The 19,247-nt window shown below is 38.5% G+C and overlaps 9 protein-coding genes across 9 annotated transcripts; 5 read left to right on the forward strand and 4 right to left on the reverse strand.

Annotated features, from left to right (window-relative positions):
• Nucleotides 1-7,076: 7,076 nt before the first annotated feature.
• Nucleotides 7,077-7,286, forward strand: KL911_000001 (uncharacterized protein; the record flags this gene model as incomplete). The annotated part of the gene is made up of 1 exon (XM_043195908.1): nucleotides 7,077-7,286. The coding sequence occupies one exon, from the start codon at nucleotides 7,077-7,079 to the stop codon at nucleotides 7,284-7,286; it is 210 nt and encodes a 69-aa protein (XP_043056694.1).
• Nucleotides 7,287-8,178: 892 nt separating this feature from the next.
• KL911_000002 (uncharacterized protein) lies at nucleotides 8,179-9,210 on the forward strand (the record flags this gene model as incomplete). Its single annotated transcript, XM_043197019.1, has 1 exon — nucleotides 8,179-9,210. One exon carries the CDS (start codon nucleotides 8,179-8,181, stop codon nucleotides 9,208-9,210), a length of 1,032 nt encoding a protein of 343 aa, XP_043056695.1.
• Nucleotides 9,211-9,426: 216 nt separating this feature from the next.
• On the reverse strand, nucleotides 9,427-11,226 carry KL911_000003 (uncharacterized protein; the record flags this gene model as incomplete). The annotated part of the gene is made up of 1 exon (XM_043198130.1): nucleotides 9,427-11,226. One exon carries the CDS (start codon nucleotides 11,224-11,226, stop codon nucleotides 9,427-9,429), a length of 1,800 nt encoding a protein of 599 aa, XP_043056696.1.
• A 353-nt stretch (nucleotides 11,227-11,579) lies between these two features.
• On the forward strand, nucleotides 11,580-12,845 carry KL911_000004 (uncharacterized protein; the record flags this gene model as incomplete). Its single annotated transcript, XM_043199241.1, has 1 exon — nucleotides 11,580-12,845. One exon carries the CDS (start codon nucleotides 11,580-11,582, stop codon nucleotides 12,843-12,845), a length of 1,266 nt encoding a protein of 421 aa, XP_043056697.1.
• A 26-nt stretch (nucleotides 12,846-12,871) lies between these two features.
• On the reverse strand, nucleotides 12,872-13,552 carry KL911_000005 (uncharacterized protein; the record flags this gene model as incomplete). The annotated part of the gene is made up of 1 exon (XM_043200352.1): nucleotides 12,872-13,552. One exon carries the CDS (start codon nucleotides 13,550-13,552, stop codon nucleotides 12,872-12,874), a length of 681 nt encoding a protein of 226 aa, XP_043056698.1.
• A 384-nt stretch (nucleotides 13,553-13,936) lies between these two features.
• Nucleotides 13,937-14,320, reverse strand: KL911_000006 (uncharacterized protein; the record flags this gene model as incomplete). The annotated part of the gene is made up of 1 exon (XM_043200871.1): nucleotides 13,937-14,320. The coding sequence occupies one exon, from the start codon at nucleotides 14,318-14,320 to the stop codon at nucleotides 13,937-13,939; it is 384 nt and encodes a 127-aa protein (XP_043056699.1).
• A 522-nt stretch (nucleotides 14,321-14,842) lies between these two features.
• Nucleotides 14,843-15,571, reverse strand: KL911_000007 (uncharacterized protein; the record flags this gene model as incomplete). Its single annotated transcript, XM_043200982.1, has 1 exon — nucleotides 14,843-15,571. One exon carries the CDS (start codon nucleotides 15,569-15,571, stop codon nucleotides 14,843-14,845), a length of 729 nt encoding a protein of 242 aa, XP_043056700.1.
• Nucleotides 15,572-15,690: 119 nt separating this feature from the next.
• KL911_000008 (uncharacterized protein) lies at nucleotides 15,691-16,125 on the forward strand (the record flags this gene model as incomplete). The annotated part of the gene is made up of 1 exon (XM_043201093.1): nucleotides 15,691-16,125. The coding sequence occupies one exon, from the start codon at nucleotides 15,691-15,693 to the stop codon at nucleotides 16,123-16,125; it is 435 nt and encodes a 144-aa protein (XP_043056701.1).
• Nucleotides 16,126-16,751: 626 nt separating this feature from the next.
• KL911_000009 (uncharacterized protein) lies at nucleotides 16,752-19,244 on the forward strand (the record flags this gene model as incomplete). The annotated part of the gene is made up of 1 exon (XM_043201204.1): nucleotides 16,752-19,244. One exon carries the CDS (start codon nucleotides 16,752-16,754, stop codon nucleotides 19,242-19,244), a length of 2,493 nt encoding a protein of 830 aa, XP_043056702.1.
• Between the last annotated feature and the right edge of the window lie 3 nt (nucleotides 19,245-19,247).

Here is a 19,247-nt window from a genome sequence, read left to right on the forward strand (position 1 = left end):
TTCCGGGAATGTGTTTCTTCGACTGACTTTAGTTTCGACTCCATCTCCCTCAGCTGTGTCTTGAGCAGTTGAACTTGTTATCATTGCACCTCAGGTAGCTGCTACCGTAAATTTCTTTTCTTTTCATAGACAGAGCACATGACTTTGTTGGCACGTGAGGTCTCGTGACTAAAGATTACTAATACCTGAAACCATTTCAGCTTTAAATTTGTTTTATGAGATTAAGCCAGAATTGAATCTATTTACTATAGAGAGATACTACACGTTTAGTCGTTCCATACCGTTACAAATTTGGAAAGTCATAACTTTGAATTCTAAAAAGGTCATTTCTTAAATCGTGTGAAAAATTAAAATGATTTATTTTTAAACGTGGAAGGTTGTGGAACACTATCACGTGACAATCTAAAAACAAGTGTACGAAAGAAAAATGCTTATGAACTGCTCATGCTTTCTTCCTTAATACTGCATGATACTGAAGCGGTACGCTAGAATTTTTGCAACCTAGCCTCAAATCATTCCTTGAACTAAAATATATTTTTCAGAGCTCGTCAGAGTGGATGCTACAGTGCTGCCGGTCATGAATAACGGCTGACATTCCATGAACACCCAAGATGGAAAGCTGCAGTAGAGCCTCGTTTTTGATGATTGTAATCAACTTAGTTCCGCTACCACTCCTAAAGATGGGACCTTGCATCCTATGTAAGAGAGTCCCCGACTTACAGGAAAAGCTGAAAAAGAACAGGTTCTGATTATACAGTCATGCGTTCTTTCCCGAATATAAAGGTACATGACTCCCGCATAACAAGGATTGAAGTGTGCATACGTCAAACTAGCCTAGAGTGAACTATGTAAGCATGCTTCTCCAATTTGATTAGTTCATGGTTATTTCATCTTGTCAGCATGGCTGTCATCAAAAGCAACATCCAAACAAACTTATACCCACTGTAGTCCAACCGAGGCAAAAGATATCATAGCTGGAAACGTCGAAAATCGTCTAGGAAGCTCAGTAATCCTCCTGCAATATCCTATGTTTCGTTTCCAAGGCCTCCTTCTTTGGTGAGTGCAAATCTTTGTCTCGCTTCAATCAAACTTTCCATTCTCTGATGAACAATTGTATGGTGCTTTCTCCTGCCAGCAGACATAAATATCGTCTTGGCAGTCGAGCATCTAAAGGAGATCTTTGGTGGATTACCAAACCAGGCCAGTAACTATACAAGCTTGTTGCTTGGCTCAAAAGTCTATCGTTGACTCAGATCCTTCATTAAAGGTTTAAAGGTTGTAAACTTCGATGTCAAAAAAAATTGCGTTCAACATCCCATAAGTACGACAGACTATGACTTAAAGAGAGAGAGCCTACAATTTCGACCACTTCCAACAACTTTTTATTTTTGCCAACCCATGAAACAACTGGTAGGTTGGTCTATAGTGGAGTGACTATAAAGCGTACTTGTGTCTAATCGAGCTTTATGTCAAAGATCATTCCTATGTAGTTTCCTTGATTTTTCATGTTCAGCTTTGAGAATGCTTTCTGGCCTACAAAACTGTCTAGTGTTTGTCCTATCGGCAGCCTGTTTCTACGTAAAGCATTTGAGAGAACTACACCTCTAAGACCAAATTAAATGCTTCACAAAGTCAACTGCTCCGAGCTATCAGGCCAGGCATTTGCAATTGCTGAAGAAGATCGGCCCACTACCGACGATCTTGTTTAACTTTCAGAGAATGGTAATTTTAGTCAAAAAGAGCAAAAAAAACTTGGGAACTCAATAGCTAGGAGGCACGATAGACGAAATCTGAACCATTGTGAGAATCAAGTGAAGTACTGTTTCCACAGTTTCGAAATCTATGGTAAAAACAAGAATGCAAAAATTTAAATAGTAACTAATCGTTACAATTAAGTCAGCCTAAGAATTACAACTTGCAATCCATATACCTTATAGATGGAAATTCTTCTTCAAAATTCTAGTAGTTCAGCCTGGTTCTCTTTACACAACCTGGTTTCACAACGACATGGAATGAGAATTCGTATGTTTCGTCAGAAGACCGCCCTGCGACTTGGCTCAGGATGTGTGAAGCTCTAAGAGTGATGGTCTGCGTCGCACCTAATCAAAAATGAAAAGCAGACATTATGAGTACTATATGATACGCGAATTTTTATATACGGCTCCTTTAGAAAATTAATACGACAAATAATCCTACTAAAGGAAATGAAAGACCGTAAGTGGCCTGTTAGTCAGTCAATCAACTATAAACTCTTTAAGGGCTAATTACAACCTTTGTATGGGTCTGTTGCAGCAATGTATGATATTATGGCTTGCATCTGTTGAGAATGGTCTTGCTCGTATGGAAAACAAGATCCCGAAGTTTTCATGACAAGTTCCAATTCTAAAGGTTCACCCTTGAATATGGTTAAATGTCAAATACGGTCACCGCCTCCCCGCTTTGTGTTACATGTGAAGGATACATAAGAGAAGTCAGATTCTTACATTAAACAGTATTTGAGAGTACACATTTGTTTGGTGAAAGTGCCTGCTTCATACTGTAGTATTTATTATGTCATGCACATAATATTGCAGGATTGCTAGCAGATAGAAATCTAACGTAGTAAATCGCTGTAAACTAACTAAGTACATAGTAGCAAAAATAGGTTTTAACAAAAGCAGTTTAGTAGTTTTGGTTGGTGATGATTAAGAAGATAATATCAGCTTCCTATTGAGTCATATGCTTTCAAAAACATTACCTTTCGTCATATTGTGAACGCTGGACAAAACAAGTAACCTACCACCGTAGTGCCGACCAAGATCCATCCATATGCATCTGATTAGCTACCAAGCAACCGAAATGAATGCAATTTTAAAACAGTCCCATATTTCCCTGTTATTCAGCGACTAAGTAGCCTACTTTGATATGAACTCGCTCCTTCTTGAGATGATTAGGAGTGGTCTCTATTATCAATTGTTAATCAGCCAGAATCTCATCATTTTGGCGATGTCAAATATCAACTGCTTATTGCGTGCAGCTTTAGATATTGCTAATCAGTTTCCAATGCAGATGAGAAAAACTTTTAACACGAGTGAATACCACTCAAGCTCATGAGCATCCAGTAATTAGCGAGGTGAAAAGAATTTAACCATAAAGGTCCCTCTATCTAGTTAAATTTTTTGCTTAAGTGTCTTTCCTTCGTTGATCTAGACATTTGAAAATAAATGGTGAAGATTCTCTGAGATAGGTCCTTGGGTTTTAATCAAAAATAAATGGACATACAACTTGCCGCACTTTGCTTGCATCTTCATAAAGAATGTTGGCGGAATGGAGTTCACCTGCCATTCCTGAAAAGCAGATCATTGCGGCTGAAATCCTTGAGGGTACCTTATGTTTTAGTTCTGTAAGACCTCTGCTTCCAATCCAGGCAAGTTTTATTATGGATGGAAACAGTGATTGCCCGTTTGGAAGCCAGGAACAGATTAGTAGTGTGTTATAAAGTAACCCATAGTGTATGCCTTTTTGAGAGATAAGTTTTGGGTATATTTCAAACCAATTTCAAACCACCACCATCTTCTGCTTGATTTGAATGGCTCCCGAAATTTTGTACAAGAGCTATCTCTGGTCAGCGTACAATCAGACCGGCGGGGGCTCCTAGGATTCAAATTGTACATCTAATAGTACATGCGAACAGAAACCTGGTCCATGTTATGTGGTGTACAACCACGGCGTTTACCTTCGTTGAGAGGTGTGCAACGCAGGATAATATACGAAGCACCCTTCTGTGTTTTCTGGTAAGAACCGATATATGGAGTGTTGGAATTTAGTTTTGATAAGTGTAATGTCTACAGTCATTATACTTCCTTCAATAGTGTGACTATGTATTAGATGGTTAATATCCTTGGTATACCTAATTCCCTCACTTATAAGTGGGGTATAGCATATCCTTGTATATTATTTGGATAGTCTCATATGTGATTCAGATTTGTATCATTTGGATCTGATGCCCATACTATGCATGTGCTACCACAAACCTTCATATTAGGATAAGCCGCACAGCCATGATATAATCTATGACTATCTTATCTCAACATGGAGAGATGTTCCTTCCTGCCTTAGCTTATCGGCAATTAGTTGCTGTCAGAAATCTTAAAGATAGCATCAAATTTCTTTGTGCATACTGATGAACTACTCTGTTTTTTTTGAACGACCAGTCAGTTAATCAAGTAGTCTAGTCATATGTTCTCATCCCAAAGATTGCTCCTAGCTTGTATGTAGAGCAACTCCATCGGCAATATTCATTAGAAGAGCATACATCTCAGTAGGCCCGAAATGAAAAATTCAGATACTTAGATTGCTGCTTACAGAATTTGGTGAAACTCCATAGTTTTGTTTGATTCTTCCTCAAACTCTAAAATACTAACGACTCTAATCATATCAAACGGCAGACCGGAACGCGGCCATCGCCGACGCAAAAAATACTCTTTTTTCTCAACTTTTGCCCCTAGACAACATCAGAAGAACTTTCCCATCTCTTTCTATTTCTCTACTTCGTTATTGATTATGTCTTGCTTCTAAGGTGCGTTATATGGAAGAAACAATCAAATCAATATCATCCCGTAAAGCGCTAGAATGCTATAGGACAGCTTTAGGACAATAAATTAGTCGAATAAGATTCTTCTAACAATTAAACTTCTATAAATTAATCGCCGCAACTAAATCACAATATAGCATAATCTAATTTCTTAACCTGGAAACTTGAATACGCAACAATCTTACTACTCTCTTACCTCCAATAGCCTAACCAGTATAATATTGTTAACGTTTGAAACTTTCGTGGATATCCTCGACACATTCTCCGTTAGACGCAGTCAACTATTTGATCAAAGGCAAAGTATATATTATGACATGAAATTGTTAAAATATCAAAATTTTGTCGCAATTTTAGTCATTCAAGTCATCTTAATTGTGCAATTAGTCATGATTTATATAGTCTATTAACAAAACTTGAAAATTACGTGATACTAAATATCGGGGAGCCGTGTTATGAAAGTGCTCTGATCAATAAGTCAAGTGAAAAGTCAGCGGTAGCACTTAGTATTGCGAAGTCAACACCCAAATGTGGAACAGAACTCATATAATAGCTCAGGTCAGCAGAAATTTTAAGTTTCTAGCTGAATGCAGCTGTAAAGTTTGAAAAGCCCAGTCCTCAGTATCATCTATACAAACTCTCTACGTAATGATAGGGGCTTCTTGTTTCGGTTACTTACATTGGTTCCTTTAGCATCTCGTATCTCCAGTCTTTTAGTGTCTAAGCTGGCTAAAATGCAAGACAAGCATTAAACATACATCAACAGTTGAGATGCATGTTCCAAGTATCAAGCAAGTTGCCAGCCAGAATATATCAATAGTTTTTAGTGACAACGTAACTGTTATCGAAAGGTAAACTAAGCTGTTAGGTGAATGACTAGGTTTCACTCGAGTAGCCTTTGGAGATAAATGAAGAAGCCTCTATCTGAGTGACATAACTGTTTATGGAAGGCCGACTTAAAGAAACATCTGCCGTTAAAGTTTGGCAGTTTTGATTTGCTATTAGCCTATATAAACTGCATCTATGTATGCTTAAGGGCATCCTTATTCTAGAGTTTACTAACAACAGTAACGTTGATCTGAACAGCGGGACATTACCCTCAAGCTTGCACTGCACGCACGGCTCCAAGTTTTTCGAAACAAATTTTGGATGGTTAAATTTCTAGCGAAAATGTTTTCCACGTCCAAATTTTAAATACAAGAGGTTAATTGAAGAAGCCGATCCGTATGTTGGGTACTTTAATTCTGCTTGGCGTTCTTGTCAAAAAAGGTGGTCAGAAAGGGAGGCAAGCGGATAGCATTTTTATTCTTCTCGCTGGAGAATAAAATGGAATGAATCTTTATAGCCCAACCTCCATTTATTCCAGATGTAGTTCTTTATGCTGATTCTCAAACCTAGTTTTATCAAAAGAGAGTTCGTGGGTAACAATTATTACCTGATCTACGTGGGCTTCTAGTAAGAAAAACTTACCACAATAATTGAACATAAAGTACCATGTAGTTGCTACTCTAATGATGTTATTTTATATGCTTTCCCGAAAGGTTAAGCTGCAATAATCACGTAAAAAACAGGTCTGCATAACCCGTCTCTTATCAACACAATATGTCACATGCTAAAGTGGGCTTAGAAAACTACTTAGAATTAGGCTTAGCACTGAAGCGAATTAAAACCCTGTAGATTATAATTATATATTAAGAAGAATGAATACCTGTTGAGTATTAAGCCTACTAGTTCCTGATACAACAATAGTTCAAGATATTGCACAGTAAAGGAAACTTTATTCAAATAGGCATTGGTTGCTTATACTTACACCCTTTTGTATGAGAGGCTACTGAGTCCTAGCAATTCAAATGCTGGTTTGTCCCTTTTGTTAACCAAAGACTGCAATGCATGTAAATTCAGTCAAAAACTCGATCGCTAGACGAATAACGTTGCGCCTTTTTCTGTTGTGCGGCTTCAAAAATTGAAAAAGACAGGTAAAACCGAAAATATTGGATTCTCTGTGAGAGTCTTTGATTTCCGCGTCAATACCATTCGAGTAGTGCGTCGATAACATTTGTATCGTGATTTGAGTCGTGAGATGACAAGATTTGGATCCTCGCTGGGTAACATTTGAATTTGGAATTGGGTGGGAATTGTTTTATGTGGGAACAACAATTGGATTTACATAATAGATTTAGACCAGTTTTGATGCAAGGTGGCTAGTGTTAGGTGCAGATGATTCATTATTGTGTATCCCCAACTTGCATTGTGTTTTCCTCCGAAAGAGTTACTCAGCGTTCAAGAACGACTGACCGATAATTGTTTTGTTTACTTGTTATGGACAACGAATGTAGCGGAAATGGACTATAAAAAGGGTCCAAATGTAATGAATTCAGAGGTTAATCAACATCAATACAATTTTGGCACAATATGTAATCAAATCTTGCTCAGAAAGCACCCAATACTTATTTTGAAATCATCATCTGCTCAATAACATGTACCCAATGCATCTTATTCGCATTTAATGGGTAATTCGCATGCAAAAATCATCAAATTCAGGTATAAATCCGCCAAGAAGGTACAAAACAGTAGGGAAACTTCAAAGAATGGAGGTGCAATCCGAACACAATTTGGACACAATCGAACCACAATATTAATTGAAGTCTCAATTACAGTTCAATTGGGGCACAATTTCCACAAAATCTTGCCTAGGACCCACTGTTCACCACAATAGGCATGCATTTCCTGGCTAAACTGATTCGATATCATTCAATTGAGCTCTAATGTATTACAATACTTTAACATTAAGGGACAAAAAACGAGAACTCGTGCAACCTGGTTGCAATCTTAAGCCTACATCCCTAGCAGAACATTCAGCAGTTCAATGATAAAGTCTTAACTTTATCATCCATAAACAGTGCGAAAGCAGCTCAAGTCGTCCTTCATTTGGAATCCATTGTTCGTAGGTTGATTTGCGTCTATATAATGATCGATAGCTTACAACCTGCACAAATTGCATGCAATTTTCTCTATGTAGATCTAATGCCTATTTTACATATGCAATCGGGTCACAATGTGGATGCGATGATATCAGAAACCAGTACAATTCCCGCACATTCCAAATCAAAATGTTACCCAGCGAGGATCCAAATCTTGTCATCTCATGATTCAGATCACGATACAAATGTATTTGACGCGGAAATCAAAGATTCTCACAGAAACTCCAATAATTCCCGGTTTTTTTGTAATTCTTCGAAAACCCTTATGTAATTTATTGGTAATAAACACGTTTGAGCGTTTAGTCAAATCAGGCGCTGTCAATAAGTCACTGTGACAAAAATAAAATTATCAGATAATTAATTTAGATTCACTTTGAATTTGGTACTATCGCTCAGAATCTCATTAAAGCATAAACTTTTGGTTATTACTAATTGGCTCATTCCAGGTCCTGCTATAAGCGCTATTAAGGGAACACGCACGCTCATTAGATCGAAAAATTTGTTCCAAATTCCTGATCTAGCACTTAACAAAACTTTTAGGGCGTATCAAGAGTTTAATTACTTGACGGTACTCATTATTGGAAAACCAACCTGAGGTCAGCGGCACAGTTTATCAGGTTTTGAGGCATGGCATTTCTCTTCAAACGGAATCCTAAGAGCCCAGCTGAACTGGTTCGGGCTATGAATGACCAGCTCACTAAGTTGGAAACGGTTAATGATGGGAAGAAAGCACAGGATGAAATAACAAGATATCTGATGTCTATCAAAGGCATATTAACTGGGAGAGGTGATGAGTCAAATGGCGTCTTACCAGACTCACAACCAGATCAAATTGCCCAGCTAGCGCACGAGATTTACAGCACGGATTGCTTGTACCTTTTGATTCAAAACCTGCCTTTAATTGATTTTGACGCGCGCAAAGTTGTGAGTTTGTTATTCACGTCACTTTTGAAACGAAAAATCGTTAATAGGTCTCCTACAGTGGACCATCTCCTACAAAGACCCCAAATATTAATTTTGTTAATGAAAGGACCAGAGAATTCAGAGATTTCAATCAATACGGGGCATATGCTGCGCGAGGCAATTAAGTACGAGCAAATTGCAAAATATCTCATTTTTAAACCCATTTTCTGGAATTATTTTGAATATTGTGAATATGGCTCATTTGAAACATCGACAGAAGCGTTTTTAACTTTAAATGACTTTTTGACTACTCACAAACTGGTTGCAAGCGAATTTTTCAACTCCAATTTACACAAATTCATCGACAGGATCAACAGGTTAATAGTGTCGCCGAACTATGTCACAAAAAGACAGTCGGTGAAATTACTCGCCCAGCTAATTTTAGATAAGCCTAACTACAACCTGATGACTACTTATGTGAATTCGCCGCATAATCTAAAGCTAATCATGATTCTTCTTGGTGACAAATCTAAAAACGTACAGTTTGAATCATTTAATGTGTTCAAAATATTCATTGCCAACCCAAGAAAATCAAAAAGCATCATTGAAATATTGACGAAAAACCGCGAGCGTCTCTTGCAGTTTCTTAGGACATTCGCAAATGATAGGAAGGAAGATGAACTTTTCACAGTGGAGCGCAATTTTGTCATTGAACAAATAGAAAGCTTGCCCAAATTGGTGCAACTGCAAAATTGAAACGCTAAGGGTGCGGATATGGATATACAAGGAGGCATTAAAGGGTTACAAATTACGTCATCATTATCAAATGATGGAACTTCTGACGCAAAATGCAATTTTAAAAAAAGTTAAAAGCCTTCTGTCAGGAGGATTTTACTTATTGATGATATCGTCATTACCTACTAATACTATCGACTGACACATTATTGACTTTGCGTAAGAAGTACGATGTACTTAGCATTGAGCCCTAAAATGAAAAATTTCGTTCTTGAAATATTTTTCACCTTGTAGCGTTGAATCAACACACAGAACACCATCTTTAGTCAGTGCGTTTAGGACGGATTGAAGTAAAAGTAAATTGGTTTGTATAGAACACATATTCTGAAACTCCAGAGCTGAGTAGCCTCTAGAGACGCCAGACTCTAGGACGTCTAGAATAGATCTTGAAATCGATTTGGCATTCATCGTGGAGGAGCAGATAGCATATAGCGACCGAGCCTTTTCAGTTGTCTCCCCAGCTATCTCTCCCTTTACCATTTGAAGAGATTGTAGCTGTAACTCGATTAGCTGGAGATCAGGATCATATCGCTCAAGGGAAATGGCTGCCAGAAGGAAATTGTGAGGAGATATTGAATAAAATCCTTTTCTTTTATTGAAGAGACAATAGAGATCAAGGGCGGTGACTAAACCATTTTTGTCTCTGATTATATTTTCTTGAATGATAAAGTCGTATACTTGTCGAGAAAGTTCTTCCACGTAAAGAGACGAACCAGCTTGTGAACCAGTTGCTTCCTTGAGCAAATTGAGTGACTCGACAGTATAGAAATCATTAGCTTCTTTGATAGTTTCATGGTCGTCAAGTATGTTTCCGAGTAACTTCAGTGAATTTCTGGATCGCGAGAGAAGCTCAACTGCATGACCGACTTCCTTATGTACAGTTTTACTGTTCATCAACATTCGTCTATAGTCGTCTCCAATCTTTGCCAAATCTTTGCTTTTATCCATCAAATTCTGTAAGTCTCCAAGCGAACTGTTAAGAAAGGTGGAAACCTCAGTATTTCTCAAAGAAGTTAGTGTTTCCAGCCCATGAATACCAGCCCGTTTTTCAGTGGCTTCCAAACTAAAATTTGAAGTCATGTTCGATGGTTTTGACTGAATGTCGGAGTTGAGTGGAGAGCAAGATCGTGCTACCTTCAAAGCTCCAGCATTGACTTGATATCTTGAATCTGCACGTAACCATTTAGCTTGTCCGAGAGCAAACTTTAGCTTCTCAAAAAAAATGCGAGCTCCTCCATTTCTGAAACTTAACTTGAAATTGAACTGATCCCTAACATCGGTTTTGACTGACAGATGAAAAATCGGCCTCGAGTTTAAATCTATTTCATTTGATACATTGTGTTTTAGTGAATCCATGCTCCTACATTTATGCAACTCCAACTTATTGACATTTTCGTCTGTGCGGTTCATTCGATTGAAAAGATTGTTATGATCACCCATCTTCTTGTCAGTTTTTGATCGTGAAGTATTTTGGTTTTCAATTTTGAGCTTATTAAGTTCGTCGACGTTGGCGCTAACTCCACAAATTTCACATTTTGGAACAGTTAGCCCGGATACCATCTTAAGATCACATTTATTCAAATGAGAACATATGGAACACTCCCAATCTAGGGTATTATAGAGCGTATCGTGCTCTAAATCTGGAGTTGATTTAGTCAAAGTCAAAAGGATCTTTGGACTTGACCTCATGAATCCTGCTTGGAATTGGAGGTTTTCGATGTACAGTAAATTTAATGACAGACCAACGCTCTTTTCAAAAGCCTCATTGGGGACATAAGGGATATAGATGAGACGCAAATTTGTCAGATAGAGACGGCCGTTTTGATAATTCTCAATCTTCGAGTTTCCTAAATAGAGACCTACATTTGCTCTAAGAAACAGATTTCTTTCATTTGAGGAACATACTGGCCTGCCACCATTGGTCAGCTGCGCATACTCCCAAAATTCTGAAGTGAGTTGAAAGCCTTGTATGTGCATAGATTCGAATTCCTTGCTTAAATAAGTTGAGATCACTTCATTGAGTTTATTCTTGTTTTAGTGTAAGGATGCAAGGTGTGGCGTAAACAAAAACGAACGGGGACCTTCGTGACTGACGATTCGGTCAATGTATTGACAAATAGGACTCTGTCGATTCGTAAGGAGTGATGATCCTAAAACATTCAGTCACCGGCCAATGGTGTTTGGAGCTTTTAAGGCTACCTCCTACTGATTATTCTTGGTAAGCTGTTACATAAAATCCCAACTGGGAAAAACGTCAACACTCCAAAATAAGATATCAGTAAGCTGTCATCTTACTTTTTATATACTCGACATTTGCTTAACATTTGCTCATGAATGACTCATTCCGATCATCAAAAGCGAACAGTGTAAGACTGTATCAACCGAATAATCAACTGGTCATCATCGTTTCCAAAGCGCAAGACTTGCCAAACAGGAAAAAGCTTGACAAACAATCCCCTTATTGTGTTGCGCGAATTCAGGATCAAGTTCAGAAGACGAAGATTATACACCGAGGTGGTCAGAATCCACACTTTGATGATGAGTTGTGGTTTTCGCTCGACAACGTTGAAGAAACGACCGTGAAATTCATCGTTTACCACCAATTGAAAAAAGATTCCGAACTTGTTTGTAAAGCCGACATAGACTTCACACCTGCTCTCCGCAGATCATCCAAGGAAGGTTATGATAACTGGTTTTCTCTCAGCTATAATGGAAGGCCAGCAGGGAGAATTTATCTGGAAATGACCTATTACTCCTCGTCCAAAGAGGTACCCGCTCATGTTGAACCTTTAAGCCAGCTACGAGTTTTTTCTTCTGCTCTATCGCATCCCCTCCCTTCTGCCCAACCAACGCGGTCAAGAAAACCTTCTGACTGTAATGGTATGAAGGGCAAGGAATTGGCTAATAGTGTTGAAGACCAAGAGGTAAAACGAGCAGGCAAGATTTTGTGTAAGAGTCAGTCGTTCGAGACAGAGCAAAGCACTTTACAAAGGCTAGTTAATAATGCTTGGAGGTTATCATCTGCATTCAATAAACCTGTCACACGGGCGAGTGTAATGGAGTTGGATCTTACTGCCAGACAGCCTGGAGCACACTTGCTAGCACATAAACTCTTTGAAGATTCAAGTGATGAAGATGATGAGGTCGAATCAAGAAATTATCGAGGTAGGGCAAAAGAAAACCAAGTTGAGGCATTCAGTAATCCCAGCAATATTGAGTCATTACAAGTGAGTAAAACCTTTTCATCAAACTTGGCTTTCGGCTGGAACAAGCGAGAGAATTCAGGTAGGAATAACATTGAACCTTCAAGTAATTCAAAACACATTTTTCCTCTGTCAGATAGCAAGAAAGTTGCAGTCCGCGAGGTTGCCTCCGAAATGGACCAAGAAAGTATTGCACCTGAACCACCATCTCATAGAGTCCCTTTGACACAATTGAATCGTCCACCTTCCCCAGCTGGCTCTAAGAGAGCTTCTCACAATCAAAGTAACGAGTATTCGGGTTCCGATTGTTCCTCCAGTCTGGAAAAAGACTACAATAAATGCAAATCGAACCTCTCGTACTCACAAATCAGAAAGCTTCAAAGCAAGCGATAAAATCGAGTCTCTGCTTCAATGAATCCTTAAAAAGCGACCTCATCGTCACCGTCCTCGTCCCCATCATCAAATTCGCCATCATCGAAATATTTTTCGGCATTATAATCATCATCCTCCTCCTCTTCAAACTCATCGTCTTCCTCTTCTTCCTCTTCCTCCGCCTCTACTGCATCTTCGTCAAAATCTTCAACGCTATCAAATTTCTCAATAAGGTGCCTTTGTTTTTCCTCCAAATTTATTGGTGAGGACATTGCCGTCATGCTAGGCTTAAAGAACCTTGTAAAGGCGAGCTTGGAAGCATTTCCTTTACCAAATTTTCGCTCAAGACTAGAAATTCTCAATTCTCTAGGGAAAAACATCGGGGAATAGTAATTCAAACTTTTATCAAGCTTTTGTATTGTATTTCTATACCTGTCCGAGTAACGTCTGATTCCATCATCAAATGTGCTTTGGTTCTTACTTGTCATAATAGAGGTTTTATTGAAATCCATTGATGACAAATTGTTCGTGTAATAGTACGAAGTGCTAATGACATCGCAGAAATGTGTAAATTTGAAAACTTCTTCCTTTTCTCTCACGGTCAGATTTCCAGATATCGGATGCGAGTATATGCATTCCGATGTGTCAACATAGGTTCCGTCATCTTGAAAATCCAAACCGAAGGAGGTTGGACCCTTCTCTCTCTTTTCATCGTAAGCCATCGTCATGTAATTTTTTGAGCTTGAAGGAGGAATTAATTTTCGAGTCGTGAGAAAAAATACAATAATTGATTGAGCTCCAAATTTAAAATATGAGGGAGACTGCTGCGACAGCAAAGTTCTGTTTTTGATCAAATTGATCGAACAGTTATATGGTCTTGAAGCGAGGACACCGTATAATCCAGCTTCGGATAATGCCTGTGCAATCTGTGACTACACTGCGATCAGAAGTCATCTGATTCCATACTATATTAGGAAAATCTTTATGATCGCTAATAGACTTGATTTGTCAAAAGCGAAGGAAGCCTCGGGACGTACAAATATACTACGTGATCATTTTATGAATCTTGCAAAGTTATTGCCTAGCTAATTAACCTTGTCATGAATTTTCGTTCAATCCTCCAGCAACTCATTTATTTCCTCATCACTATCAGGTCCACTCGTTTGGGAAGCCTCCACTGCCGCCTGTTCTAGTTGCTTTTGCAGAAGTTTTTGCTGTGCTTTGACCTTACTTCTTGTCCGTTTTCCCCAACCCCATCTTTTATCGCTACCTGCAACACCGGTCGATTCCGCCTCTGAAATGTTCGGCTTCTCAACCAGAGCTTCAGCATTCCTTTTATGGTCTTCTTCTAGCTGTTTTTTGACTTGATAGTGTTTCATAAATTCCAAGTACCTTTGCCTAAAGAAGATGTAACCACCTATTATGACAACCAAACGGAGAAACTTATGAATATCGAATTCTTTAGAGACATTTTCCCAAAAAGTGAAATATTGCATATTTTGATGAAACTATGATAAGTTTATAGCAAACCGACACCGTATCTACCACTATAATCAAGAATTATTATTATTATCAATGAGGAATAGTTTTTATACAAAAGCCAGGCCCAACAATATTTTTAATAATGTTTTTAAGTCTCTTCGAAAATGACGGTTCGTGAAGAAGATGTTTGATAACAAAGTTTGCCAAATGATTTTTCTGGCTGCACCTTAGAGATGTTCAATAGGGAGTTATCAAGCACGATTAGGAGGTGAACTATTGAAAGATTCGTTGCTTGATTATCACTTGAGTACTATATAATTCTGCATCATCTTTTGTTGGTAGTCTATAGTTTTGTCAGAATCATCAGGTGCACTACACAATTTGGGATTGAATCGATGATTCGAGCTTGCTAGACGTGTCACTAAAGCTACGTGTGACGCTATATCCATTGAATCACTCCAGGAGATAGTTGAAAGCTCCATGGACAATTTCTCTTCGATTTGCAGGTGGTCTTTTTTGTGGTAGACATTAGCTAGTCAAAGTTCGTTCTCAGAATTAGGAGAAGACAAAACTAGGTTGGCCTGTGTCAATCGAATTTTGGATGGCTTAACGAAGCATCCGTGGTTTTTTTCACAGTCAAAAAACCGCTTTCCCTTCAGACTACCGTCATTTTTCCCTAAAGGCAGTTCCAGCTCAACACCAACCCATATACATTTGCCATTGTCAATCTCATCTACTTTTCCAACGAACTTTATCACACCAGATTTAGATGTATTTCCACTCAACACCTCACAAGATTGCCCGACTCTGAAAAGTTCAGCCCTATTGTCGATCTCCTGAACTAACAAAGATTTTCTTGCTTGTAGCTTGGGATTGAATTCACCATAGCCGTTCTCTTTTTTCCACTTAAGCGCGCTCTCCTTACGTTGTTTATATTTCTCATCATCAATCACATAGAGTTGACCGGTATCATCGCTGAATTCTGCTTCTAATTCTCTGAGAATTGACTTGGGGTTCATATTATCGACATGTATCCTTGTGTGTGGTCTAATTTGATATGCACTCAGAATTTGTGATCCTTCGGCTGTTATCTCTTCGCGCTCGGCGGCATCAGCTGATTTATAAATCCAAACCTTTTGGTCAGCAGTTAAAACTCCAGTAATTAGCTCCAATCGCGACTTAAAGAATTCTATGGTCCAATCAAGACATATTCGTCTCTCCGATGAAGTAAGGTCAGAAGTCACAAAAACGTTTACAAAATCCATCTTAAATCAGGTTTCTTTTTTTTTTTTTTTTTTTTTTTTTTTTTTGAAGTTTTCTTCAATATGAATGAATACACTCTTTTAAAACTTTGATCGTGGCAGACTCTTACTACAGTGATAAAATGCCAAAGTTCAAACGTTCGAATTCTAAACCCCCCGAAGAGTTTTGGAAATTGCAACCAACTATACTGAAATTCGAACAAAAAATGAAGGTGGCGGAATCTAAGACAGCAAAAATGGGGCGCCCCAAGCACGAGAATTTATGGGAAGTCTCCCAGATTAACCATCAACGGTCAAAATACATATATGACATGTTTTACAAGAAAAAACTGATCACAAGACAAACATATGACTGGCTATTAAACCACAAATATGGAGACGCTGAACTTATTGCTAAGTGGAGAAAACAGGGTTACGAAAACCTGTGTTGCTTACAATGCATTGAAAAATCGGATGCAAATCGTACTTGTATTTGCAGGGTTCCAAAGAGCATAGATACACAACAAAAGCCAGCCTGCAGGTCTTGTGGATGTCAAGGATGTGCAAGCAGTGATTGAAGTAGTATTTCGATATACGATTTGGTAGGGTCCCTCCCAATTGGTTTTGGGCCCTGATCACGGTTTATAATTTGTGGCTTGATTGAAAAAGTTGACATCATATATTTATTTTTACTATCGAAGAATGGAGGTAGGTTACTCAGCAAACAATCGAAAGCTAATTATATGAGTCGGAGAGACCGCGACAGAAGAGAGACAAATTAGATGGCCCTAAGAAGGATGCGATTTTGGATTTGCAGAAATATCAAAATGAAAGACTAGTGATAACGTTTTTAGGAGGAAGAAAAGTGACCGGGGTTCTGAAAGGATTTGATCAGCTAATGAACCTTGTTCTGGAAAACTGCTTTGAAACTCTCAGGGAAGAATGCGATAGTCACACTTTATCAAATCAAACCCGCTACTTGGGATTGGTTGTAGTCAGAGGCCCTGTTCTGCTCACAATATCACCCTTTGGAGGTTCGGAAATAATAGATAACCCTTACCAGACGCCAAATAAGGTCATACATTAAAGCCTTCGTACATATATAGACTCCATATTTTTTCTTGATTGGTTGTAATATATATAATTACTATTAATTTTTAACAATTCAAAAAGATTTGATTACCTTAGGAGGGAAAGGTCGGGGATGGGATCTAATAGTGAAACTATAGAAGTTGCCCGAGGATATACAAAGTGGCTGGATTATGTCGTAATCAACTTTGGTTTTCAGATTGTGATTTACGATATGAATATGAAACCGGTCAAGAGATTCCTGATACCTGACATAAACTTGTATCACATGGTCACCATTGAACGATATCTACTTGTTATAATTGACAACAGTAGAGATTTCTTAGCCATAATGCTGACATGGGACAAAGAACATCTTGAAATCGCTTATTGTGGTCCTAACATAAAAAAACAGAATAGCTGCTTTCAAGATGGTGAGAAGTCTTTGATTGCTGGGAACTTGACGGGCTGGATGATCGCTCATGGTCAGGCAACGCTGTACCGCATATATTTGAATACTCGCGGAGTAATTTTTCAACCCTTTACGGACGACGGAATCTTGCAATCTGGGCAGGCCTTCTGCTCAGACCTTCAAGGGAACGTTTTAGTCATGTGCGCTGTTCACCATAGAACACTATGCCTGCCCTGGATACATCGAAAAGTTGTTAACGAGGAAGTCATATTTTGTTCAAATGGATTTGACTCAAGATTTTACAGATTTTCGAACCGTGATTCACAGCTTTTCGGCCTTGCTCGTACCCATGACGGGAATATTCGAAAAATTATACCGATAGGAAAGAACCATCTTCTATTAGTCTCTACAAGAATCAGAGTTGTGCTGAGATCCAGAGTGTGCAACAGATACGATCTCCTTGGTTGCGATGAAGGGTTAGAAATTTATCGTTCAAATGGCACTATACCTGATGTTCTATGTATACGAGACGGTCATGCTATCATTTGCGACCAAGAAAAAGGTTTATCAGTATTGAGATACAGAGTAGGAAAGCTTGATTTTAAATACAAACTCAACTTTGTGGGTGAATACGTCAAAGCAAAGCAGATGCTCAAGTTGAGCAATCATAGATATATTGCGATATCGAGCTCAAATGTATTTTTGTTCAAGTTCACAAAACGATGGAGATTGGAAGTTCAAAGAATACTGAGAGGGCATTTATTTGTGCCGTTCACAAATTTGCTCACAGAGTCGAAAGCTATGGGTATCTGCTCAAAGAACTGTACCTCCGAGTTAGTGGAAGTCTTTCAGGATGATACGACGCGTATGACTTCAATGAAAATGCGTAGCAAGTTAAAGGTTGAGCAAACGAAGATTCCTGTTCTTGGCTCTTTTTGTGAAATATATCCTATAGATGATTACCATCTTTATGCACGTTGCTTGGATGGACACCTTTATGAATTAATATTGAAGGGGGATACTGTAAAAATCGAAAAGAGTCTCCTGAAAACCAAGGAGACGGAAAATGTTATCGCAGTCACAGCAACTGTGCTGGTGACTACTAAATGCGCTGTACAAGTTGATACAAATGATATCTTCAGCACTTTCAAGGATACTGCATTATCATATGAGTCCACCAGCTCGTATGGTGTTGTCTTAACATCATCAATGATTTATATCTTCGTGTTGCACCCCAATCCACATGTCCTTCATAAAGTGGCATGTAACGCTGCACATGTTTCAATGTATGAGTCCGATAACAAAGATCTGAGTATAATTTACGACGTCCATGGAGTGTTGCATCATCTCAAAATCAATCGTGCTAATATGGTACATATGCGAAGTGGAACCGGTCAAGTCGATACTCAAGCTTTGATGTTACTAAATAATAATTTATTTGCATCTCTAACGTCTTGGGGAACTCTCCACTTCAAGTGGTTGAGCACTTTTGACGATGTTTCGATGATAAGACTACCAAAAACATGCTCACAAGTTTGGCGAACGAGTGATAGTTCTTTCGCTGCTTTTAGTCCACTGGAAACTTATATTTTTCTCATGACTGCTGACACTGTTGAACCATACTATATTCAAAATTCAAGGGACACACTTCATCTTCAAGTGATAGGGAACTCCCTCTATCATCTCCGAAGATCGGAACTTGTGATCTCTAAAATAATATCCAACTCTTTTTCAGAAAATACCTATCATCACCTTGGACCAATGCATAATATACAAATTATAACGATAGAACAATCTCCTTACCTCATTTATAACGATTATGACAATGTTCACTTATATGATCTAAATGTTAAGGATTCACTTGTTTCTTTACGTATGCCTAATATTCAGCATATATATTCTTACAAGGGGCTGAGGTTTGGGGACAATTCAGTTGATGATAGGTGTCTAATACTGCTAGTTGCTAAGGTGAATGAACAATTTGACACTTCGAAATGTACGTTGGAACTTGTGGCATTGAAAGTGTCTCATGATCCTTCATTTAAGGAGCTTTTTAGTATGAAGCCAGAACACTCCAACTGGTCATGTTTGGATTGGTTTCGATTAAAAAAAACACTTGAAGCAAGATCAGATCACCAGCTACAAATTCAAACGATACCTGGGTCGTGGGTAGTTTCTTGGAATGGGAGGGGCTGCGGTTTTGCCTTGAGCGTCTAGGAT

The sequence above is a fragment of the Ogataea haglerorum genome, assembly GCF_019207285.1.
Source record: "Ogataea haglerorum isolate 81-453-3 chromosome Unknown 81-453-3_NODE_1_length_915391_cov_96.871712, whole genome shotgun sequence".
Classification (NCBI taxonomy): domain Eukaryota; kingdom Fungi; phylum Ascomycota; class Pichiomycetes; order Pichiales; family Pichiaceae; genus Ogataea; species Ogataea haglerorum.